The sequence below is a fragment of the Macaca nemestrina genome, chromosome X (genome assembly GCF_043159975.1).
Source record: "Macaca nemestrina isolate mMacNem1 chromosome X, mMacNem.hap1, whole genome shotgun sequence".
NCBI lineage: Eukaryota > Metazoa > Chordata > Mammalia > Primates > Cercopithecidae > Macaca > Macaca nemestrina.
Genome location: NC_092145.1, coordinates 5,237,724 through 5,264,758, shown reverse-complemented (window position 1 = coordinate 5,264,758; position 27,035 = coordinate 5,237,724). Strand labels below are relative to the sequence as shown.

At 41.2% G+C, this 27,035-nt stretch overlaps 1 protein-coding gene across 5 annotated transcripts in view; it reads left to right on the top strand.

Moving 5' to 3' along the window:
* Positions 1-27,035, top strand: part of LOC105495893 (myotubularin 1) — a 107,416-nt gene that overhangs the window by 51,570 nt on the left and 28,811 nt on the right. For all 5 annotated transcript variants that reach the window (XM_011765804.3, XM_011765808.3, XM_011765803.3 and 2 more), the window contains exons 6-8: positions 1,430-1,531; positions 23,030-23,113; positions 25,361-25,510. In XM_011765804.3, the coding sequence (XP_011764106.1) occupies positions 1,430-1,531; positions 23,030-23,113; positions 25,361-25,510 (336 nt within the window). The remainder of the gene's footprint in view (positions 1-1,429; positions 1,532-23,029; positions 23,114-25,360; positions 25,511-27,035) is intronic.

Here is a 27,035-nt window from a genome sequence, read left to right as displayed (position 1 = left end):
TGTTTGGAGATGTCTTGTGAAGGCCATAGCCTGTGCTGGTCCTTCAGACTGAAGACTCGGGAAGCGTTAAGAGTACTCTTGAGATAAGGAAGGAAAAAGCACCTAGAAAAAAAAATGAAGATTGTGATATCCAAGAGGGCAACAACTAGGTCTGTACCACTCCTGAAGTGGCTCCATGGTCCAGCATAGCACTCCTTTATCTGCAATTAAAGTTGAAAGTGCACTGCAGAGCGTAGGGTTCCAGTGCAGAGCTATCACTCAGTCACAGCACTGTAAGTGATTTTTTTTAAAGAGACAACCTTAAAAAAACTCCAGTCTTGAAAATAAGATAGAATGTTGTATCTGTATATATAATACAAATTGACATTTAAAGGAGCTTATTTGTTTTGGATTTGGTTTAAAAGAAAGTTTTCCTGCTTATTAAACAGATATGTATTGGAAGCTACCTTTAAAATCTGGTTTTGATGTTTATTTTTAGTTCCCAGAAGTATAGTTACTACTAATATGGGCTACTTTAATGTGACTTATATGGAACTCTGTGAAGGTAAAATTGTAGAATAAAAATATATTACTTGCATGAGAGCTTAAAATGTCATTTAGGAAGAGAGCTTCTTTATTTTAATGACATGTTTGACAATGTTGAGATTATATTTGATAGCAGGTACTCTTTAGAAGGGTTGTTTGAATAAAATAGTTTTATAATTAAAAAAATATCAGGGCTGGGTGTGGTGGCTGACACCTGTAATCCTGGCACTTTGGGAGGCCGAGGCAGGCAGATCACCTGAGGTCAGGAGTTTGAGACCAGCCTGGCCAACATGGAGAAACCCAATCTCTACTAAAAATACAAAAAATTAGTTGGGCGTGGTGGTGTGTGCCTGTAGTCCCAGCTACTCAGGAGGCTGAGGCATGAGAATCCCTTGAACCCAGGAGGCGGAGGTTGCAGTGAGCCAAGATCATGCCACTGCACTCCAGCCTGGGCCACAAGAGACTACGTCTCAAAAAATAAGTAAAATAAAATAAATCTTAAAAAATTTAAAAATACCTCAGAAATCAGTGAAAGTAGATGGACCATAATAGATGTTAAATACCTCAGAACCCAGTGAAAGTAAATGGATCATAATAGATGTTGTGCAAGGCAAGGTTTGATTTTTTTTTTTTTCCTTTTTATAAAATGAATTTTAGCTCTATCTTCTCCTTAGTGCTAGTTGCTTTATCTTGTCTTGACATTCATGGCTGTGATGGAAATATTTTCAGGTGTTCTTAAGCCAGATATATCAAATTACCATATAAAACAAAGCAATTTTTGTAATTTAGATTAATTGCCCTTTTAGGTAAGTGAATCTTCTCCCTTAATTGAATGGAAGATTTCTTGCTAATTAACATGACTTTCTTTGAAGACTGAACTGTCGTACTTCTCCTTTGCCCCCAGGACATGAGAAACCTGAGGTTCGCTTTGAAACAGGAAGGCCACAGCAGAAGAGATATGTTTGAGATCCTCACGAGATACGCGTTTCCCCTGGCTCACAGTCTGGTAAATTCCAGCGCGCTCCTCAGCGTGGGAAGGTTCTCAGTGCCTCCTCTGTGAAAACTGCCCGCGAGCTGGGATCCTCTTTCTTTTACTGTCTGTGTTGTGTTTCCCAGTGTGATGTGTCTGCGGGGGTGTTTATTAAATAATTTCATCATTTCCAGAGGGAATAGGCCTCTCCCCTGTCAGTCTGCGTGGGATGGATCGGCCCAGGTGACTGAAACACAAAGCCCTGGAGGCTGGCAAGAGCCCTGCATGAGCCTGGGAGCTTCACCAAGGGCACCTTGTGCTCTTCCAACCCCGAGTGTGCCCTCAGTCTTGGCCATCCCGCCTGAAAACGTAGGCGATAGTGAGGCGGACTCCGGTGGCTGAGTGCGACACTGTGAGGTCATATCCCAGAGTTCATTGCTTTCACCTTTGGAGCTAATAAGCAATGAGTGTCAGGCTTTTGTGGCTCCAGTTGTAAATGGGAACAAACTCTCTGAGTCTAAATGCCATTTGAGCAAATATAGATGTGTGGTGTAGGTACTGCACCAATAGCTGAATAGGGGCAGGTTTACTTTTGAAAAGAATAACCTTTCAAATGTCATTTGATCGCATTTAGTATGTAATTGGCAGGACCAATTTATTATACATTTAATTAGTTGTAATCTATGACTTAGTCCAAAGGTGATTCAGTATATGTACCTAAAACTTTTCCTTCCTCTTCACCAAACTACTGGAGTAACCTTACTCTTACTGCATGACTGAAATAAGCCTTTCTATGAGTTTTGCTCTTAGAATGATATTTCTTTATATCCTGCCTCAGCCTTACCTCCTTTTTTACTGCCGTGCCTTGCTCGAATCTTCTAACCCCTATCTTCCTCGTCAGTTTGACTTGAACTTAGATGCAAATACCTGCTAAGGGGAAAGTGAGGAAATAATTATTTACAACATATACTGTATAAATGCCTTTATCTTAAGTATAGGATGATCATACTGCAGACTAAACCCAAGGTGATGGAGGGGACCCTGAAGTAGAAGAGGCATGTGTTGAACACAGATGAAACTGTCATGCTTGGGAACAAATGTGCTCATCTCATAATTGAATCTATTTTCAGCCTTTTCTAAGTTTCTGATTAAATATGTGATTTTTAAAAATATGTCTATATTAGAGTTTTTAATTCTATTAGCATAAAAAGAGAGTCTGATGGGAACACATCTTCTTAATTATTATGAAAGTGAGAATTTGAGTCTAATTGATGAAAGTTCAATTAGGAAATGTGTTCTGTCTTGATTTATGCATATCTGGCCCTAAATTATCAGAAATTGACAGAATGGCAGGTTTGAAGGAGCTGAAGACCCAGTCTGTCTCCTGCAAGATCTTGCTTCATCCGACATCCCCTTTCTCTGGTATCTTCTGTTTCTTCTAGGATATACTCCCCTAAAAAAGTCAAGTGCTGGACCAGCTTTCCCCTTATACTACTGTCCCATCTTTCACTTCATTGCCAAACTTCTGGAAAGAATATTCTAGCCTATCCTCGTCTCCAGTGCATTCATTCCTCCAACCCATTCCAGTATGGAGCTCATTACTGGCCAAATCTAGTGGCTCATTTCCATCTCATTCTGTTTGATCTCTTCCCCGGTATTCAACCATTTTGACCACTGTCTTCTTGAAAGTCTTGGTTTCTGTATTCCTGCACCATCTTGATTGTTCCTTTCCAGTCTCCATTACCTCTGTCTTTTCCTTAAATGTAAATATCTCTTCACTCTCATCCCTCTTCTCTTCTTGCCTTAACTTTGCCCTGATGGTTTTGTTTAAAGTCATCACTGCTATGTAGATGACTTCAGATCTAACCCTGATACTGTCCTTGAGTGAGTCCAATGAGTCTAACCCTCAAATTCCTTCCTCTGAGAGTCTGAGAATCACAAGCTCAGCTGGCACGGTGGCTCACGCCTGTAATCCCAGCACTTTGGGAGGCCAAGGTGGGTGGATCACTTGAGGTAAGGAGTTCGAGACCATCCTGGCCAACATGGTGAAACCCTGTTCTACTAAAAATATTTTTTAAAAATTAGCTGGGTGTGGTGCTGGGCACCTGTAATCCCAGCTACTCAGGAGTCTGAGGCAGGACAATTGCTTGAACCCGGGAGGCAGAGGTTGCAGTGAGCTGAGATCGTGCCATTGTACTCCAGCCTGGGTGACAAAAGCAAAGCTCCATCTCAAAAAAAAAAAAAAAAAGATAGAATCACAAACTCGTTGTTGCCCTAACCTCTTTGCAGTTCATGAAACCCACCTTTCATCCTATATGTCCCACAAGTTTGAGGATCCCCAGTTGTTTAGGTTTGATAACTTGAAGTCAGCTTTTCAATTCCTCCCCTGCTATTCCTCCCATAGGCACATCAATTCTGAATCCTGTAAGTTCTACTTAGTAGCAATACCCAGCTATTTCCTGTCATTTCCACTTATGCTTCCTACCTTAATCCATACTTCCAAACTGGCTTCCCTTCTTTTAGTTTCTTCCGCTTCCAGCTAATCCTACACAATGCTGTCAGTTGTTGTTTTGTTTTTAAATATGATCATGTTACTGTTTCACCTTCTACCCCCCAAAAAACCCCCAGTTACTTTTCATAGCTTGTGCCCTACACTGCAGCTGCACAAGGCTGCCCTATGCTCTCCTAGCACACACAGTACCTTCTTGGTTCAGATTTTGCTATCCCCTTTACCTGCAATCCCCTCGTCTCTTGCATACCCATCTTCCACACACTCAGACTTCAACATCTTAATCTGTCCTCTGTCCTTTTCCAGGCCATATGTGTGTGCCCCCAGTGAGAGTTCATCTTACCTCTCAATTGTTAGTCTTTGCAAGTTCCTCTATCAGAGCACTTATCTCAGTGTGCCTTATGAAATAATTTTGTCATAACTGCCTCCTACCTCCCCCTACCACTGCCTGATAAATTATGAGCTTATCAAGGCAGGGATCAGCCTTTATTTCTCTCTCTACTGTCAGCACAGTGGCATCTGCATGGGAGTTTTGTAATGATGGCTTTTTTCTTGAACTCAGGTTTAGTAGAAAGGAAGGAAAAATCACTATATGGAAACAAATGAGATGGATGTTTCTGAATATTGCAAATCTAACACCAAAACCTAGAAATCTCTGTTGCTATTATTGGAGTCATCCACAGAGGGCTTGATTTCTCAAGTCTGTGGTACTTGGCCATATTTTTCATACCTGTGCTGAGAATCCCTGCTTCTTGTTTTAGGAAGTCAATAAAGTAACAAACTGCCAAAAAAAAAAAAAAAAAAAAGGTCAACTGAATTGCTCATCTGAAGTTTTGGAAAATGACATTATCTTAGGTTTTGATCACTGAAAGTCATCCTTAAAAACATTTGCCAGTCACCAATATAATACAAGATACAGATTGAAACAGATCAGCCCTTGAACCTGCTTTTGGAATAGCAGTCCCTGATACTCAAGTCCACATGTGCAACTGTTTCATCAGTCAAGTTCATTTCATGTCTTGTGTTGGATAGTGTCAGGATGCAGTGGGGGCATTCAAGGATAAGTAGTGTGTAGGATGAGTGGTACCTGGTCCCACTGAGGGATGTGACAGCCAAACAGTAGTGATGTGACAAATATGGTTAGCCCCAATATAAGATAGTATACATTCAGTTGTGCAAGAGAAACGCAAAGGAAATCCACTGGGGACTCACAGGAGGAAGAGACCACATCTAACCAAAATTGGAAAAGCCTGCATGGAATTGATAGTTGTTAGTGTAGGGCCTTGAAGGATGGATTCAATTTCCAGTGAAGGACTTCTGAGGTCTGGAACTTGAGTGATGAGGGTAGGGCACTGTCCACAGAGTAGGAAAGTCAGAAAAAGATTTTATTTGCAGAAACAGGTGGAAGAAAGGGGAAGGGGGAGGAACAATGAATTCTGTTTTGGACACATAGCATTTCATGTATTTTGACAGAATTGACAGCAAGCCACTGAAGGCCTGCCCCTCAGAAAAGAGTCTGGAGATGTAGATTTGGAATAGGTTCTTAAGTCATTTGAAGTTATGGGCTCCTTTGAGAATACGAAGTAAATTATAGCTTCTCTTCCCCTCAAATATGCAGTCATATACAAAACCTTACCTAAAATTTTAGAGGACGTCGGGCCCCTCTGAAGCCCCTTTGTGGGGCCCTAGTAAAGTAATCCTGGTATGTAATAGAGAAGTCCCGAACCAGAATCTTGGGAGAGGCCATCTTTTAGGGAGCGAAGATGGTTGCAGAGGCAAGGGAAGAGCCTGGAAAGGATTAACAGGATGTCATGGGTGTCAGTGCTGGGAGAGCCAGGGAGATGGATCACAAGCTCCCTGGGGAGCTGACCTCCTAACTGTGACCTGCTTAAAGTCGGGACCTCCTTTTATTATCTTTGCAACTCTAGTGCCCGGTCCAGTGCCTGGCATATATATATATATATTTTAACTTTTATGAATCTCAGAAAATGATCTCAGGGTGAAGGGAACAAACACCAGTTTGCAGGTGTTTAAAGGAAGCATACTTGGTTTAAAAAAGAGTAGCAGGCATGTTGAGGGAAGAATGTTTTTACCGTAGAATTTGAAAAAGGAAAATGAATATATTTGTGGAAAGAAATCTTGTCTCTTCTCAAGGCACGAGAGAGAAGGGATCTTTTCTTGAGCAGGATCCTGAAGAAGGCAGAGGGGGATGGGACCCAGCCCAGTTTGTGGGGCAGTTTGGGAAAGGAGGAGGGACCGTTATTTTTCTGAGACAGGAGGGGAAGAAAAATTTCCTAACTGTCACGGTGGGGAATGTGGGAGTGTGCCAAAAAGGGCTTTCCTAGAGGTAACATAAGCCCCATTGCCTTGAGCAATACAAAGGGCCCCTGCTCGAAAAAGATTACTTTGTTAATATTACTGGAACTGTTCAGCCAGCTGCAGATTATCTTGGTGATTTTTATTGGCATTTGAAGTCAGAAGTGAACTTGCTGTTGCATCTGTGAAATGGTGTCTGGAGGCCAAGCAAGCTGGGTCCTGACTCTGGCCAGGTCATGAATACACCATGAGTGGGCTTTTTCATTTCAGACCACCCCTTTGGCTCTCTCTGGCCTCCTGTCCCATTAGTATTTTCACCACTCCATGTTTTCAAGTCATGGCTTACACTTTGAATTGAACTTGAGCTGTTCGGCAACACAGAGTTCACCCCAAACCATTAACTTCATTGTTTCTGTGTTATGTCAATCTGGTAAGATGCACACTTTTTTTTTTTTAGTAACATTTCTATTTTGGCCAAAAATAGAAATTTATTCATTTATTTTATTTTTTAAAATCTATTTGCTTTGCTTTTCAAACACTAGAAATTGTACTGAATTCTCATAAATTGCATGCAGCTCAATACTAGTTATAGGTAAATGATATATTTTAATAAGAAGTGTCAGTGTTTTTGATAGTATGGTGATTTTTTAAAGGCAGAAATTAAAATCATGTATAACTGAACAGAGTCTGATAGGGCTACAGAAAGATAAAGAGTTTGATTGTTGGGGTGATATGTTCATTGGCAAAGTTGTTCTTTTATTGATTTTCTTCGTTTGCTCATTTTTTACTCAGGTGGGATAATCAGAGATAATACACATATTAGATGAGAGTTTTTTAAACTGTCAATCCTAACCTATCAGTGAGTCATAAAATCAATTCATTAGGTTGCAGCCAGCATTTTAAAATAGAATAGAATATATTAAGAACATAACACATAATATGGATGAGTGTGTCTTCGTGAAACATTTCTCTCCAGTGTATGTGTGTACTGGGTCATGGTGTTGAAGTGCACTGCTTACCGTTAATCGTGGTCCAAAAAGTTTGAAAAACACCATTTTAGGTAATGGTAGAATATGTAGAATAACATGCACTTTAAGTTGTTGTAGGTGTTAATATAGTCACTTAAATCTACCTTTACAGCAATAGGCGCACATGGATTTTCTTGAATTTTAAGTGAAGGTTTAGAGTTTATGAATAAACTCATGGGATATAGACTCACATAAAGGAAGTCTAGGGCTAGAAGAAATGAAGCCTGAGACCCAGGTGCCAGGCTCATAGCAGCCACCGTTGGGGAGACCCTGTGAAGGCCCATGTTTACAGAGCCCTTCTGGTGTGTGGTAACAAGCATGTGCCATTGGAGTCCAGTGGTCTGTGTCTGAATCCAGCTCAGTCACTTACCTGCTTGGTGACCTTGGAAGTCACATAATGTTTGTGCACTTCTGTGTTCTCATCTGTAATGGAGATAATAACAGTCTCTACCCCGTTGGGGTTTTGTGAGGATTAAATGTAAAGTACTTACGACGCTGCCTGGCATGCAATAAGTACCCAATAAATGTCAGTTCTGTTCTTAGTGTGCTGTTTTCCCAGCAGGTGTAGAGAATAAGGATGATTACCCAGCACACTTTTGCCCAAGACTATTAATAAAGTGAACATGATAACATGTGGGGCACTTTAAGCTCTTTAAAAGAAAGATGCTGTATATAGATTAGTATTCTTATTAACAAACCATTGGTTGTACCCTGAGAAAGGACTCTTTGAAAGTCAGAGCATTAAATCCAGAAAGCAGCTGACCTAGAAGGGTGAGATATGGGGGGCAGTGATACGTATGAAAAGAATTATTCAGAAATGGTTTTCCATGTCTTTCTTTCCATCTTTTGACCCTGCTCAGGCTTACTACTTTTAGGGAAACATGGCTCATTCAAGTTTATGTTTTTGCACTTGCCACTCTTCTTTGACATTCTGCATTAAGCTCTTTAGCATCACAATACTTCTGTTATTCTATGAACTGATTAGCAGTCATATAGTTGCGAAATTTTTGTTTTCGTATGTGTGGTGGGAGATATTTGACCTTCTTATGTCAGTCAGAAAATACACAGGTGAGGGAACTTGCTCTTGCTAGCTCTAATTTCAGGAGAGAAGCAGCTGGGTTGCACGACCTTTGCTGTGGAGACCAGCAGCCTTCTGAGGACTGCTGGCGTAGTGCATTAGATAGACTGCATGCAAAGGATGGAAGCAAGCTCTTCCAAACAGCAGCAGCACCTTTGTGAGCAGGGCTCATCAGCATTTGCAGGTGTTTATTACAGCTGCCTTTGGTTTTCATAGTCTTTGCTGCTTATTTATTTTTGCCTAGCTTTGGTGAACCACATCAAGCCCTGCCATATGGCTTAAACACTACCATATCTACCCTGTGTCCTCTCCTGCTCTACTCCAATTGTGCTTACTTGTAAAAAAATTGTCATAAAAGTTAGTAGAGTGCATTATGGAGGTATATATCTTTTATGATCATTTGAACGACAGGTATAAATGATCCTATAAACGATCCTGTGAATGGAGAATTAACATAGGACATAGGATGGTTTTTTCTTTGTTTGTTTGTTTGTTTGTTTGTTTGTTTTAGACGGAGTCTTGCTCTGTCACCAGGCTGGAGTGCAGTGGCATGAGGCACGATCTCGGCTCACTGCAACCTCCACCTCCCCAGTTCAAGCACTTCTCCTGCCTCAGTCTCCCGAGTAGCTGGAACTACAGGTGCATACCACCAGGCCCGGCTAATTTTTGTATTTTTAGTAGAGACGGGGTTTCACCGTTTTAAGATGGTCTCGATCTCTTGACCTCGTGATCCACCCACCTCAGCCTCCCAAAGTGCTGGGATTATAGGCGTGAGCCACCGCGCCCAGCCAACATAGGATGTTTTATTTTGTGCCTCAGAAATGTGGAAATTTTTATAAATTGCTTTGAAATTTTAAACGAAGCTTAAATTTAGTGGACCCTTACTTTCTGGGCTGATTATGGAATTACTACATAAAGAGAAAGAGCTCATTTTCACAGGGACACTGAAATGAAGTGCATATACACATGCTTTTAGCCTAGATGTGGCCTGATGACTAAAAGTTATTTCTTGGTTTTCTGTTTCCTTTTTGGGCAGGACTTTTTTTCTTGAATCAACAGTTAACTTGGCAAATTGACATACTAGTTATGCTTTTAAGTCTCCTTCCTTCCTGCCTCCTCTAAGACTTGGTCCTCTACTCTCATTGATCTCTCTGTCTCCACCACCTTCTCCCTCTCAGCCTTGAAATGTGCTTGGTTCTTCTCCGTATTGCCCGTCCTCTGGAACTGACATTTCACCTGGTCTCCTGTAGCATTGCTGTCTATGGTCAGAAGCATAGAATTCCCTGCCCGCATCCACTCACTCCATAACTCATTGCAACCAGACTTCTAGCCCGCTCACTGGAGTGGAATGATTCTTCTGAAAATGACCCAAGGCCCTACAAGTTAGAAAACTTGGTAGTCTGTTAGACCATATGCTTTTCAACTGCACTATCGTTTGACTCTCAACTATCCCACCCCTTCCTTTCAAAGTGGTGCTTTTAAAATATTGAGTAGATACAAGAGGATATTTATAAAATATGTATAAAATCTAAAGAATACTGATGGATGGAACTTTCCTTTGTCTCTCCTGAGATGTAAGCTGGGTAATTTCTTCAGTTTTATCTTCTATTTCAGCTGTGCCTGATCTGAGTTTTTGTTTGCTAAAATTTCCATTGTTATGTTTTTTTAATTATAAAAGTTCTATTTGATTGTTTTTCAGATTTGTTTGGCCATTATTTATAATCTCTTCTTCTGTGCTCAGATTTCTTATCCTCTTTTTGACTTCTGAAAGCACATTAAATATAATTTATAATATGCATCTGATGATTACAATACCTGGAGTCTCTGTGGCCTTTTTCTACCACAGGTGTGTGTGTGTTTGCTGGCTCATGGCACTTCGTGTCTGATGTGGGTGTGTCTTGTGATCATTGCCTGCAAATTCCTATTCCTTGGAACTTTATCTGTGAGAATACTCTGAGGCTATGACTGAAGGCAGTTTTACCAAGAGAGGATTTGTGTTTCTTTCTGCCAGGCATCTTGAAGCACAACTGGTTTGGGACGCTTATGAATTAAATTCTCACGTTGGATGTTTTGGGAACCATCTAAGTTTTGTGAGTTTGGTCCACATACTACTTAAGGGCTGACTTGTGATGACAAATTTCTAGTGGAGGATGGTGGTAGGGATTTGTTTCCTCCCTTGCTCAGCACCAATAATCTAGACAGGAAGGTTCGCTTGAAGTCCCCAGGTGGTCCTTTCCCATTCATCCTTCCCCTGAGTATAGCACTTGGGAGCTTTCTAATTTGACTCCTCATTTTGGGTGGGCCAGGTCTTCAGGCCCTATCTCCTGTGCCCCAAGAGGCCAGGAAAACCAGTTCTGGAAGTGGCCTAAAAGTGAAAGCCGGTGTGTTCCTCTTGCTGTCTGCATTCCTGTTTGCAGTTAGTTTTTGGCTTCTGAGTAAAAAAAGTCTCAGTCATATCCAGCATTTTTAGGTGTTTTCATCAGAAGTCCCATTATGGCATATAGACCATCACATTTGCAGATATCTCTCCCTCTTTTTTTTGAAACCTAACTTTCCCCATAGCTTCTGAGATCTAAATTCTCTGCCTCTCACTTCTTTTCTGGCTCCTCTGTATCCTTCTACCATCTAGACATGGGTTTTCTACAAAAGTCTGTCCTTGCTCTGAATTATGCCCTGGGCAAACTCATGTCCACGAACATTGCCTTTCTAAGAAGCATGGCTTCCAAATCTATAGCTTTATGTTTCCCTGTAGCTGTTACAGAACTTCAAGCAACACCGAAGGTCAGTTTAAAATGACTCTCATATGCCCCAGAAACCCACTCGTCTGTGTTCCCAGTTATTCTTTTTTTTTTTTTTTTTTTTGAGACGGAGTCTCGCTCTGTCGCCCAGGCTGGAGTGCAGTGGCCGCATCTCAGCTCACTGCAAGCTCCACCTCCCGGGTCTACGCCATTCTCCTGCCTCAGCCTCCCGAGTAGCTGGGACTACAGGCGCCCGCCACCTCACCCGGCTAGTTTTTTGTATTTTTTAGTAGAGACGGGGTTTCACCGTATTAGCCAGGCTGGTCTCGATCTCCTGACCTTGTGATCCGCCCGTCTCGGCCTCCCAAAGTGCTGGGATTACAGGCTTGAGCCACCGCGCCCGGCCCGTTCCCAGTTATTCTTAATGATATCATCATCCTCTTGTTCATTCACATTTGAACATTCGAAATCAAGGCCATCAGAGGTTTTCATTTCTTCCTTTTCTTGTTTTCTTTTCTTTTTTTTCTTTTTTTTTTTTTTTTAGACAGGGTATTGCTCTGTCACCCAGGATGGAGTGCAGTGGTGCGATCACAGCTCACCGCAGCCTTGACCTCTTGGACTCAAGCAGTCCTCCCACCTCAGCTTCCTCAGTAGCTGGGACCACAGGTCCATGACTCTACACCTGGCTGATTTATTTTTCTTTTCTTTTAGATGGTGTCTCACTGTGTTGCCCAGGCTGGTCTCAAACTCTTGGCTTCAAGAAGTCCTACTGCCTCTGCCCCCTAAAGTGCTGGGACTACAGGGCATGAGCCACCATACCTGGCCCCTGTTTCGTAGCGTGTACTAAATCCAGGGGATTCTGCCTCCCCAGCCTGACTTAGTTTATATCTTCATCTCCTCTCTTCTAAACTGTTGGAACATTGTTTGGAGGTCTTTCTAGTTCTATTCTGTCTCCTACCCTTGCCCCCAAACTTCAGCTGGTTCCTCCCTGTCTGTCGGTGTGCAGGCAGACCTCTGTCTCTTTCACAGTGTGGCCCACCTCTCTCCATTTTTTGTTACCGTCTTCACTTAGTGGAGTGAGTGTAGACTGAGGTGTTCACCAGTGGCCATGTATTCTCTGAGTTTGGCTGCCGTTTGTGCCAAACTCAGCCACAAGTGCCAAACTTGTGGTTGTCGTGTCCGGAGTTGTCTTATCCTTGCAGGGTAGTTCAGATACCAACAACGTCCCTCCAAGCCCCATCTGTCAAGAAGTAATGTGGGCATTCTCTGGGCCTCATAGTACTTTCTCTCTCCCACCTGTGGCACTTGCTGCTTTCGTCTCTGTGTGCCCTCCTCATCTCTCTCCTTTGGATAACTTCCAACTCCTTAAGGACAGAGGCTGTGTCTTCCTTGCCTTTTTCTCCACTTCATACCTTGTTCATAGTAGAGCCTCAGTAAATGTTTATCGAGTGGATATACTAATGTAAATAGAGCGAATTAATCGGAATCAGTAGCAACCAAGACATCAATGAGAATATTCTGCTTTTTAGAAAGAGCATTTATTCAATAAGTATTTACTTTTTAATTTAAGTTGTAAATAGATAATATATGTTCATGATTGACAATTCAGGAACTGTAAAAGGGTATACAGAAAAAATATCTCCCTCCCAGCACACTTCAGCCACCTCATTTCCCTCCTCATAGACAACCAAGGTTTCAGTTTATTGCCTCTCCACCCAGTGATAGTTTAGGCCTATACACTTAACTGATTCACATTCCTTCCCCCTTAACACTAATGGTAGAGAGCTATATACACTGTTATGTACCTATTTCCATCCACCGATAGACGTTGCCCAGTGAATGTGCTTCTCTACCCTACGATCTTCATTCCGTGTGCTACCTTAAATCCTCATTGCCATGTATGGTAACGTAACACAGGTTTGAGGGATTATTAGGACATAGACATCTTTGGGAAGACATTCTTCTTCTTCTTCTTATTTTTTTAAACGGAGTCTTGCTCTGTTGCCCAGGCTGGAGTGCAGTGGCGCAATCTCAGCTCACTGCAACCTCCACCTCCCAGGTTCAAGCGATTTTCGTGCCTCAGCCTCCCGAGTAGCTGAGATTACAGGCATGGGCCACCACACCTGGCTAATTTTTGTATTCTTAGTAGAGGTGGGGTTTTGCCATGTTGGCCAGGCTGGTCTTGAACCCCTGACCTCAAGTGATCTGCCCTCCTTGGCCTCCCAACATGCTGGGATTACAGGCGTGAGCCCCAGCCCCGACTGGGAGGTCTTTATTCTGCTTACCATAACAACCCAGTATGTTTTCTGATCTTTTAATCTTTTTCTTTTTTCTTTTTCTTTTTTTTTTTTGAGGCAGAGTCTCGCTCTGTCGCCCGGACTGGAGTGCAGTGGTGTGATCTCGGCTCACTGCAAGCTCCGCCTCCTGGGTTCCCGCCATTCTCCTGCCTCAGCCTCCCGAGTAGCTGGGACTACAGGCGCCCGCCACCTCGCCCAGCTAGTTTTTTGTTTTTTGGTTTTTTTTTTTGTATTTTTTTAGTAGAGACGGGGTTTCACCATGTTAGCCAGGATGGTCTCGATCTCCTGACCTCGTGATCCGCCCGTCTCGGCCTCCCAAAGTGCTGGGATTACAGGCTTGAGCCACCACGCCCGGCCTCTTTTAATCTTTTTCAATCTAATAGGTGAAAATGTAGCTTTAAGCTTTATTTTGTATTTATCTTGTTTGAGTAAAATTGAATATCTTTAGGCTTGAGCTATCTGTATTTGCATTTCTCCATTCTCTGTATCTTTTACCTATTTTTTGTTTGGATGTTTGGTCTTTTTCTTGTTAGTTGTAGGTACTTTTTATGTAATAGCTGTAGTGATGTTTGATATGAGTGACTAATATTTTTCCTGTATGTTTTTTGACTTTATGATAGATTTTGCTATGGAGAATTGTTTTCTATTCATTTGGTAGCGTTTGAGAGTCTGTGTGTTGAGGGGCTCTAAAACCACCCCCACGTGTGGTGACTCAATAAGAGGACTCACTGGACTCAGCATATGATTGTACTCACAGGTATGGCTTATTACAGCACAAGGATGCAAAACAAAACCAGCAAAGAGAAAAGGCACATGGGTTGAAATTCGGAGGAAACCAGGCACAGGCTTCCAGAGTTCTTGTCCAGTGGAATCAAACAGGATGCACTTAATTCCTCCAGCAATGAGTTGTGCAGCACATATGAGATGCTGCCCACCTGGGAAGCTCATTAGAGACTTTGTGTCCACAGTGTTTATTAGGGCTGACCATGTAAGCACCCACTGCCTAGCACAAAGGAAAATTCCAGGCTTCCAGAAGAAAAGCAGGAGTTCAGTGTAAACCACATTGTTTATACAAACAGTTTAGGCACAGTGAACCAATCTTACCAGTGGGGAATGGTGAGAACTCTGCTGAAATCCAAATTACCAAGTGTCTGGCAAGGGCCAGCCATGTAAGCAGGCCTTTCTAAGGAGAGCAGCCTCAGGCCTGCCATGTTAATTCTTCTGCACACTTTTCTTTTATAGCTTCTCGGCTTTATATCCCAATGAGGAAGATCTTCCCTACTCAGACTTATAAGGAATTATCTCAGCCAGGTATGGTGAGTCATGCCTTGCAATCCCAGCACTTTGGGAAGTTGAGGCAGGCAGATCACCTGAGGTCAGGGATTCAAGACCAACCTGGCCAACATGGCGAAACCCTGTCTCTACTAAAAATACAAAAATTAGCTGGGTGTGGTGGTGCATGCCTGTAATTCCAGCTACTTGCGAGGCTGAGGCACGAGAATCACTCGAACCTGGGAGGCAGAGTTTGTAGTGAGCTGAGATTGCTCCACTGCACTCCAGCTGGGGCGACAGAGTGAGTGAGACTCCATCTCCAAAAAAAATAACAAAATAAATAAAATAAATTATCTCATATTCCTCTAGTAATTTGGTTTCTTCCTTAAGATTTAAGTATTTCATCTATTTGGAATTTATTTGGAGTTAAAGTATAAGATATGAATCCAACTTTTTCTTCCCCTCCTGTTGCAATATCATTTGTTGACTAGTTTGCTGATTTGAAGTACTGTCCTTATCTCATACTAAATTCCTCTGTGTGTTTGATTTTATTTCTAAGAGGTTCTCGTCTTGCGTTAATTATTCTATTCATGCACCAGGTGTGCTCTTTTAACTATTGAAGCTTTATAAGATGTTGCACTGTATGGTAGAACCAGCCTCCCCTTGTTCCTCTTCTTTTTCTTTTCCTTTCTACTGTTGCTTAAGCAATTACAGAATGCTACATTATGGCTGTGCTCAGGGATCTAGAGCTGATACCCACTTCCTGTTCCCAAGGAGTGCTGTTTTCCTGGGTAATGCAAACAAACAGATGCATATGATACAGTGAGTGGTGCACAGGATGTCACAGGAACACAAAGGAGGGCTTCCTAGAGGAGTCAGATTCTTAAAGATGAGTAGGAGCATTTGTCAGGCAGAAATTGACATGCCATACTGAAGGAACAGTCTGTGGGCATGCAAAGAGGCCGCACAGATGCAGGCTGAACCCACATGCAGTTTGGTGTCCGGGAGTACAGCGTGCATGTGGGGGTACCAACAGGAGATAGTACTGGGGGCAGAGGAGGCTGGGCCAAAGGTTGCAGAGCCTAACATTCCCCACTCAGAACGTCTGCTTTTTATCTGAAGGTGAAGGGATCCATTTAATGGTTTCAAGCAGTAATGTGGCATGATTAAATTTCCATTTCAAAAAGATTGCTGGGCTGCAGTGTGTGCAGAGTAGGTAGAGGGGACGGGAGTGGAGGAGAGAGGAAGACCATTTCTGGGGATTTTTGTTAGTCACCTCAGTCCTTGATGATGGGGGCTTGAAATGGGGCAGTGGACAGGGATTCCAGATGATGCTTTTGAGAAAGATTCAGATGGTAAAATCAGAATTTGGTGGTTGACTGAATGTAGTTATGAGGGAGGATGGGATGATAGAGAGGGAAGAATCCACCCTGGATAACCAGACTGATGGTGGGGCCAGTGGTTGAGATGGGGACTATAGGAAGGGAGTGAGGAAGAGGTGGCAAGTTCCATTTTGGATATGTTGAGTTAAGAGTGTCTGTGAGACAGCCAGGCAGAGATACCTGGGAGACAGATGACTACATAGATCCAGAGCTCTGGCTTGGGGAGAGCTTTATTTGGTAGGCCTGGATCACATCCACATCATGTCATTAGCATTTGCATAGATGTGGCCAAAATTGCCAGGAGAGAGAACTATAGTGAGAAGAGGGACAATTTATGAACCCTCAGAAATCTCAACCTTAAATGATTACGATAGTGGACAAGTTGTAAAGAATATTCTTTTTTCCAGAATAGTTTCAAATGACATTTCAAATGTACATTTGTGGTCCTTTCCTGAATAAATAAATATGTACGTTTATATATGAAGACAATGATGACACAGGAATATCAAGCCATTTCCCCCAGAGGTACTGATTTAGTCAGTAGTAGAAATAGGATTAGGAGAATTGTTTATGCAAACAGAAGTATAAATGGTAATTTATGTGCTAGCTGCTTTTGACCTGTTTAACTTTTGTCAGGTTTTTGGAATAACTGCATCAAAACTGATATAAATGAACTTACTGTGTCAAGTCGTGTGAAATACACAGAAAGCATTATCTAGCATTAGGGCGTTAGAATTATAAGCTTTAGCAAATATCAGTACGTCCTATGGTTCTTTAAAATTTTAGACTTTCCCCTCCAATTTTAATGAAAGCATTTTTTTCTTACATGAACAAGTCTTGTTTCTAAAGTTTAATCTAAAAGATGAAAATGGGGTAATTTTACATTACTGTATCCTTAAATGGTAGATGGAAGCTTTTTAAAAAGATGAGTGTCTTTAATTTCAGAAATCAAATTCGGAAAAAAAAAAAAAAAAAAAAAAAAAAGCTAGCTTCAATTCCTGTTCAAACGTTACAAAATTTAATCCAGAAAGAAGCAGTTAGGCCAGATGTGGTGGCTCACGCCTGTAGTCCAAGCACTTTGAAAGGCCAAGGGTCGTAGATTACCTGAGCTCAGGAGTTCAAGGCCAGCCTGGGCAATGTGGTGAAACCCTGTCTGTACTAAAATACAAAAAAATTAGCCGGGCATGGTGATGCGTGCCTGTAGTCCCAGCTACTCTGGAGGCTGAGGCACGAGAATTGCTTGAACCCAGGAGGCGGAGGTTGCAGTGAGCCAAGATGGCACCACTGCATTTCATCCTGGGCGATAGAGCCAGGACTCTGTCTCCAAAAACAAAAACAAACAAACAAACAAACAAAACAGAAGCAGTTAGTAAGTGGTTCCCTGAAGTTTTAAGTTTAGGTATTTGGAGAACATAGGTCATTAAGAGTCATCTTCCTGAAAAATCATGTTCATCAATTTTGCCATTGCGTGCTGTTAACATCATTTGAAAACACTTTTAAATGTTCATAGTTTATCAATTTATTCCCCTGATTATGAGCTGGAGAGAGCCTATAACAGTGACAGACAGCTGTCCATCCTCAAAGGAAACTCAAGAGTTGCTTAATATTTATAGATTCTGCTAAATAAACAAAAAATCCAATCTAGATGTTTTAAGGAAATCAGTGCATCTTTATATAGGTGCCATTTAAAAATAATGGCTAATTAAGTGAAAGCTAAAATCTATTGTCATTTCAGAGTCTTTACCCCTAGAAGTTACAATGATAAATGTAGCTAAATTAAAATGACAAGTTATATTCCCTATGTCAGAGCTGTTTTTTATCCCTGGTGTGAAATCAGAGAGTTTCATCTCAAGTTTGTCCTTTAACATTTTTCAAATGTTACATTGTGCTATTTTTAATCTGGAAACAATGCACATGATTGCTTAAAAAAAAAAAGTCTCCATGTACAGTATCTCCTGACTAGTAGGGATCTAGTGAATTGTGAATTGATGAAACGCCCAAATACTAATACAGAGCAAAATTAAGGAAGATGTGACTTGCTCACTTGAGGAAGGTGAGGGTGGCCATTTGAGAGTATTTTCTGTCAGTTTCCTGATTTTGATATTGTGCTAAAAGTTATACAAGATGTTAACACCTGGAGAGGCTGGCTGAAGATTTACTTCTTGTGAATCTATAATTATTTCAAAATAATCTAAAACAAACTAAAGAGCTCCCTAACAGCTTGACCACACAGAATCCTTAGGCTACATTCCTGAGAGTTCTGGTACATCCCACATGGCCCTTCTAGGACCAAGGAGGTAGAAAGTCACCCCCTAGAGATTCTCGTTCAGTAGGGGTGAGGCAGGGCACAGGGCATGGTTTAGTATCTGGAAAAAACAGCCCACTTCACCCCCGATTCTGAGGCAGAGCCCTAGATAAGGACTGCACCCTAGAAAAAAGCCATGTAGGACTTGCTGAAGCATCAACTGAAAGGTGATGCTCAGCAAAATGTCTTCTCTGCCTAAGACTTTGTTCAACTGGGACCGAATCATTCTTGAATTTTCCATAGGCGATGAAATCAGTACTTGGACATGTTCATTGAGTAAGCTTTATCATTACCCATTTAGCAAACAAGACGCCCTGCTTGATAGTTATAATGGAAAATACTCTAGAGCCAGCTCTCTCCATGTGATTTAGAGTTCCCAAATTAAGGGTCAAAATTTGGCCCAAGGTTATATTTAAGAATAATAGTTGAAAGTGTCAACACATTAATAAAGTGTTAAAGAATACATTGTCTGGAAGAGAAAGTAAATGACAGCTAAAAATCTCAAGACATATAACCTATTCACTTTAGGCTTTAACAATTTTGAAAGAGGAGCTTTAATTAGGTTTGTAACAAGTTGCCACTTGTAAGGAATTTTATACTTTTTGATAATGAGGTACAGATGAATGTGTTCTGTTATTTGTTTTTGTTTTTGTAATAATCCAACTTTATGTTACTCTGAGAGCCTATATTCTCTTAATCTTTAAGAAAAAAAGAAAATATGTCTGAAAAGTAAGTCCTCATACTTTCTTTTTTTTTTTTTTTTTTTTGAGACGGAGTCTCGCTCTGTCGCCCAGGCTGGAGTGCAGTGGCCTGATCTCAGCTCACTGCAAACTCCACCCCCGGGTTCACGCCATTCTCCTGCCTCAGCCTCCCGAGTAGCTGGGACTACAGGCGCCCGCCACCTCGCCCGGCTAGTTTTTTGTAGTTTTAGTAGAGATGGGGTTTCACTGTGTTCACCAGGATGGTCTCGATCTCCTGACCTCGTGATCCACCCGTCTCGGCCTCCCAAAGTGCTGGGATTACAGGCTTGAGCCACCGCGCCCGGCCATTCCTCATACTTTCAAGTTTAGAAAATGGTGGCATTGGCTCTTTCAGACTGCTCACTTCAGTTAAACCAAGTAGCTTATGGAAAACTTAGTTTTTAAAGAAAAACACCACATAAACACCACCTAGTAATGCTTTTTGAAAAATGTTTTTTTGTGTTTGTAAGCTAATTTATTGGAATGGTGAAAATATTGGTTTAAGCACCCAGTCTCTTCTACCCTAAGCTCCAATGCAATATTAGATATGTTACTGTGTACTTCATGAGGAGAAATATTTGGCTGTTGTGCGATTCATAATTCGTCCTGAAATATTTGGGGTCCAAGCCTGGCTCTTAGCATCAAGAGTAAACTGGGAGTTGTTTTTGTCACCAATTCTAATAGGCATGTTTCGGATTAAAGGATACCAGTTAGTTGACTCATTCTGGGTATTAGTCAGAATGTGAAGTGTCATTGTAGAAGTGATCTCATGAGAGAGGCCACCTGATGTGTGGTTACCATGGGGACATTGTCTCAGTCTCATACTAATGACAAAAAAAAAATTTGATGTTGCTTCTGTTCAGGTTCTCTTATAAAACATATTAAGGAAGTTATGTAGATAATTTTTGTTTAGGCCATATAACTTTGATCTTCTGATAACAATTTCGTAAACTTAGAAATTTTTCATGTAAGATACAGGAATATTGGAAGCAAAAATAAGAAGGTGCTTTAACATTAGTGATTAAAAAATAGTAACTTAGGGCCGGGCGCGGTGGCTCAAGCCTGTAATCCCAGCACCTTGGGAGGCTGAGGCGGGTGGATCACGAGGTCAGGAGATCGAGACCATCCTGGCTAACATGGTGAAACCCCGCCTCTACTAAAAATACAAAAAACTAGCCGGGCGTGGTGGCGGGCGCCTGTAGTCCCAGCTACTCGGAGGCTGAGGCAGGAGAATGGCGTGAACCTGGGAGGCGGAGCTTGCAGTGAGCCGAGATCGCGCCACCGCACTCCAGCCTGGGTGACACAGCGCGAGACTCCGTCTCAAAAAAAAAAAAAAATAGTAACTTAGGTTGAAAATACTGCTTGAAAGTTAATACTGATAGCATTACTACACATGATGATTTTTTTCTGGAAGGAAAGCTTTATCTGGGCCTTCAATTTAGGAATTTTTCACTTTGGTTTTTAAAAGCTGCCATATTCACTTGAGCTTCATGGGAAAGATGCAAATAACTAAAAACAAACAAATGAACAAAAATCATGTTGAAGTCAGGAACTTATTTCAAGAAAGCAAGTTCTAGGTTTTCTTCTAAAGTGATAGTAGAGCCTTAGGTCTCAAACCATCTACAACCATGTTAACAGCACATCATTCAAATCATTCAACAATCCTGAATGTTTACCTGTGCCAAGTACTGACCAGTGTAGTATCAGATGTTCACAGTAATGATATATTGCCAAGAGAATGCTTAGGCATGTCCCATATATTCTGTTTATGGATAAAGGAGTGCACCAAACATTTTAGTGCTATTTTCACCCCAAATCCCTCTGTCTTTAAGTTAAACTTAACCGAAATCACTTATTTTCCCCAGTGGTACGGAATAAGTAAGCATCGCTGTGGATTCAGTGTCAGGTTAAAGCCTCAGTGCATTGCTTAGCTAGGTCAGCGTCATTATCAGTGCGTGCTTATCATGCCAGCCATCCAGAATAAACAGCACTCAGGCCTAGCGCTGCCAGAGTTGAGACCTGCAGAGCGTGCTGCGTGCTTGGGAAAGTTTGAGAAGACATTCTGGAGAGCATGTTCTTGGGCAGTTTTCACCTTAAACTTCTTGCCATTCACATGCAGAAAACTGTTGCTGCTGAAAGATGCTTTTCCAGAAATACACTGTGTTGTAGGGGAGGGAACACTGGTGTTCAAAGTGATTAGTCTGATGACAGAGGAAAATGGATGGGGAGGGAGCTACATAGAGGAAAAGTGCCCAGACGCAGCGCCTCCAGAGAAGGTGGTTGTACAGGGGCTGTGTGGGCCTTCATGTCTTCATTCGGTCAGCGAGCCTGTGTTCTGCCTCCCTCTGACCAGGCGCCATTGTAGTTACTGGGGATAAAGGATGGGAATGAAGCAAGTGTGTACTTTCATGGAGCCCATGTTCTAGGGGACGGGATAGTATATATGTACAGTGAACAAGTACATATGTAATATGGCAAATGATCATAAGCGATAGGGAAAATCAGATGGGAATAGGGAATGCTGTTTGAGGGTAACATGTTTTTCTGTAGGGTGTCAGAGAAGGTCTTACTGATTAAGATTATTGGATCAGAGATGTGAGAGAAGTAAGACAAGAAGCCATGAGGTAAAAGAATTCCAGGCAGATGGAATAGTAGCCGCAAAGGCCCTGAGAATGGCATGTGCTTGGTGCCTTCAGGGAGTGGCACAGGAGGCAGGTGTGACTCCCATGGAGCAAGTGAGTCTGAGAGCAGAGGCGTGGTGGGGGAGACGGCCAGATGGCAGACAGCTGCATAAGCCATTGGAAGGACTTCCACCTTTACCCCTCACAAAGTAGAAAGCTACAGGAGGATTTGGGGCAAGGAAAGGACTTGATCTGACCTATGACACTGTCACCCTGATTTGAGAAGTACAAAGATGAAAGCAGGGGAGCAGTTAGGTTTTTGTAATCAACCAAGTAAGAGATCATGGAGGCATGGACCAGGGTGGTAGCCATGTGGTGACAAAGATGAATCCAAGGTTTTCAGCTCAATCAGCTGGAAGGACGGGGCTGTCATGTACTGAAATGGGGAGACTGTGGGAAGAGCAGGACTGGGTAGGGGAAGCCAAGGGTGTTTGGCTTTGGATGTGTTGACAGTTCTCCAGATGCCTCTTAGGCAGTCTGGTGGGGTGGTAGAGTGGACACTTGGATAGCCAGGTCTGGAATTCAGAGGGGATGCTGGAGAATGATAGGTCCTTACTAGTCACTAGAATATGGATGGTATTTGGGGCTATCAAATGTATCAACAGCACTTTGAGGGTGAATATAGATAGAGAAGAAGTGAGAGGTCTGAGTCCTGCCATTTCACAGAAACCAGGGCATTGATTCAGAATTCACAGAGAACAGTTAACTCAGAGTTTTCTTAATATCCTGTCTTTTTAAAAACTAAACACGTCATTGTTCCCTTTTGAGACAGTTGCACCGTTTTAACAATAATTCATGAATTTTATTTTTCTTCCTTTCCTTCTTTCTTTTTAGTGGCTTGTACCTGATCAATTGCTAATACTGTTTAAAATTGATAGGCACTTTTTGGTCTGGTAATCTGATTTTTTTGTGGAACATCATTAAAAGAACAATTGAGAGATTTATAGCCATAGAAAATTGAGGCTTCTTTCTATTACTCAAGATAGAAGTTAGCGTAAGTCTGATCTGAGTTTTCCACCGTTTTTGTTATTGTTGTTGTTGTTGTTGTTTTGTTATAAGTCTTGGTTTGGGTTGTAATTTCATGGTCAGCAAATCTGGCGAAATTTATTTTGCGAGAAATCAAAGGATGTACTATAATAGTAGACTATTCTTTCACACTGAACTTTATTTATTTTTTGCCTTTTCTAGCCATTATTTGCATTTTTAAATGAAGAAAAGTTTAACGTGGATGGATGGACAGTTTACAATCCAGTGGAAGAATACAGGAGGCAGGTAAGTTGTTAGATGCTATTGTCTGTTATGTGATGAACCTGAAACATGCATTATGACAGTATGTCATCAGCCATGCTTTCTGAAGATCAGCAACATCCTTGCTAAATATCTTTTCCATGGTGGTGATATTATCCACATTTTGTACAATATATCTCATTCTATCTGTTACTGTATAACTTATAAGCTCATTCCATTGCCATATGCAAGCTGCATGGAAGGCTGGATCACTAAATTCTATTTCCTTCCCTATATGAAGAGCATCAATTTTGTGTTGTTTATGAAATGAATTAAATACTTAGGATTTAGAAAAGCCAAACATTTTAGAAGTTACACTTTAGGACTTGATGTTGCTATGTATATGCATGTTTGGGAGCTTAACTATTACTTGCAGCTAGATTTAAATTATATTCATTTCAGTTTGCAGATTCAAATGAATTAAAACTGTTTCCCTGTAGTGATGTCTTTTTCAAGAAAGCTTTGATAAGTGTACATTATAATTGCCTTTACTGCTCTCTTACGTGAATGTCACCTACATGCATGTTTATTTGCTATAATAAAGGCAAGAGGCTTGGTCTCATGTTGCTGTTCAGGAACAAAAGTCTCTTGCAGTATTTTTGTAAAGGGAATTCTGTGCATAATATGTAACAAGAGCCACAGTTTGACCTCTGGTATAACCAAATTTATAGACAGCTAGGAGTTGTACAATGGGATTATTCACAATTCTTGTTCTACAAAGCTCTTAAGATAATTGAAAAGTTTTGTTGGATGAGATTTGAGAATCAGATCAAGCCCATTTGCTTTATATGAAAAGTTAGTGAATATAAAGTAAAATCATAGAACCCTAGACTTGAGAAGAACCATCTAGTCACCACCTTCACCATGAAAAACCTGGATTGATTTCCTGTTTTAGTCTTAATCAACGGTTTGCATATTCATGAACAGATTTGACACTCTGGAATTTGGGTGCAGGAGTTTAGCTCTAGAACACATGTGAAATAGTATATCCTGTTGCTTCCATAAGTCATGTTTAGACTGTTGAGTTTTCTAAGGCTTTGCGCTCCTCCCATTTTAATGGCTTCTGTTCTGGACTAGCTATTGAGGCAGAAGAAGGACCATGAAAACATTTTGCATGTTTTGGAGGCCTCTGTAAATGATGTATTAAAATATTTTTACCTAATTTTTGAAGTGTTATTGATAACATTAAGACTTTTTTTTTTTTAGTTCAAAGCTTCTAGCTTGAAATAAAACAGTTCCTGTTTTTAGGATTGCATGCATATATGAACTGTTGAAGGTATTTTGTTCTACACTGCCATTATATTCAATCTTTTTTTCTTATAACTTTCTGATGGGACTTATAACTGTCTAATTGGACTCAGCATCAGACTCAACATCTGTTTGGTCCGTGGTCTCTAGGGCCAGACCTAAAGAAAAGGTACAATGTCTGTCCCCAAAGCAAACACCCACATAGCTCACTTTCATGTGTGTATCTGTGCATTTGTGAGAATGGGGAGAGAATATTCCACCACCTCTGAATCTTTTCCATACTAAATACAATTTTGTGGGGAGATGATAGGGTGGGAGGTGTCTTCTGTGTCTCCCTGTCACATTAACAGTCTGCTTAAAATGCAAATGACTGTATTTCTAACACAACCTATAGGGCGATCTTCGATTCCGATCAACTTGATTGAAAAAAACTCATCGGAGGTGGCGAAATGAGCCTCCCCAGAGGGGTTTTCCTTTTACTTCCCCTCTGTGATTTTCTTCATGAGCTCAGCCTCTTTCCACTTTGGAGCAGACTGAAGCGTTCACTCTATTTTGAGCAGGGAGAGGAAGTTGCCTGATCTCTTTTCTACCCTCAGTTAGACCCAGATTAAGATGAAGCAGGGTAATTTTTTAGGGGATGGGAGGGGTGCATGGGCGGGGGATGAACTTGGGTTTATCTGTGTGGTACAGGTAGTAAAGAATATGTGGACACAAAATAAAGGGAGATGAGTTCCTTTGAATTCAAGAGAATCTGTATTTACAAATTATAGTTTAGAACTGTAAAAACCACCAATGTTTTGTCTTGTGTTCTTACGTTGTCTGGATTATTGATTTGGCACCCTTATTATAAATAGGTAGACCGTCATCACCCTGTGGTCAAAGAGGCATGTGCACATATTGCTAGAAGGAAGAAAAGAGGCCCAAGGCCAAATCCAGAGATGAAGTCAAGCAATACTGACTTGAATTGCCTTTTTTTCCTCACAGGGCTTGCCCAATCACCATTGGAGAATCACTTTTATTAATAAGTGCTATGAGCTCTGTGACACTTACCCTGCTCTTTTGGTGGTTCCGTATCGTGCCTCAGATGATGACCTCCGGAGAGTTGCAACTTTCAGGTCCCGAAATCGAATTCCAGTGAGTACTGCAATTAATGTTTCTCTCGAAGAGCACCTTTTAGTCCATAAGAATGGTAGTCGTATAACTTAGAGAACGGTCCTTTTGGAATTCTGTCCCCAAAAATACTTACCAAGTGCTTTCTGAGTGCAAAGCACCATACCAGATTGGAGAAGAAGTGTGCCGTCACCTGCCTTCTAGGAGCTAGCAACTAAGGATCGAGAATGAATGCAAGTAAAGAGCTCTCTACGAGAGAGGGGCTGCACGTAATGGGAACCAAGTGCTGTGTGGAAGGAAGCAAGGAAGGACAGGCTCCTTATGACTTTCGTCTTTGTGGCACAATACGTGATACTATATGATAGGCTCTTGATAAATGTCAGATAAATCATGCTGGAAAGAACACACTGTCTTGTTATAGAGTGTGTCAGCACAGACTTTGACATATACTCACCATGAGCTCACCCCCATCACCTTTGCAGGCTGCCCCAATACCATTGTCTAACTGGAGTCAAGTATAGATTATTCCAGACAGTATCCATATGGTATCATTGCACCTAGTTCACAAAGCTCTCTTTTGGTCCTTAAATATTAATGGGCATGTCATACTGTCCAACATTGACAAAAATTGACTAAAAATTTAGATATTCTCCCCTGCTAATTTTCAGGGTCTGTCATAAGTACATTGGGTTTTTTTTTTTTCCTACTAAGTAAATGTTTAAAAACAAAGGTTGAAGAAATTAAGACTTAATGTCACCTTGCCTTCTTCAAGTCTAGACATTTTTTTCCTTAAAAGGATATTTGTGCAATACTTTGTATTCTGTCAGCCTAATATGAATTGTAATTTTTTTTAAATTCACTTGTTAACACACTTCTAGCCATAAAACCGCAGAAGTGATGCTGTGTTCTCAGTGCACCACCTTAGGAGACATGCTGTTGATTTGTCCCATTATTAGTGATGTTAACTGTGATTATTCTGCTAAGGCAGTGTCTGTCATGTTTTTCCACTATAGCACTATTATTTTACCCATTAAAATTAATAAATGCCTTATTAATGATTTTTTAAAAATTTACTTCTCTAGTTACTAGTGTCCATATCTTCACGATATAAATTGTACTTGAAAGTATGTTCTTTAGCTCATGTTGTTAGAACATGGTGCTAATGAAGCTAGGGTTACAAGTTCAGTCTTCCTGTGCTCTGTTTGGACATGCTCTTCTGTACCATAGCCACAGACTACACCCCTACCCTGGCTGGCTGTCTTGCTAATAATACATGCCTTGCTCACAAGGACAACTGGGCTAGGGTCGCCTGACTCAGTTTTGTTCATGTATTCATTCAGTTCATATTTATTGAGCACCTACTGTGTCATTTGTGTATGTAGGTGTATTCCATGGGATTTGAAACAGAGAAAATTAAACAACTGTGCCCTTTCCACCATGCTTGGTTACCATCTTGATCCAGTAGTCCCCGTTATTCTGAATGAATGAGTGTCCACTGTAGAGCAGACAGAATTTCCTAACTTTTTATTTAGTCATGTTATTGATCCTT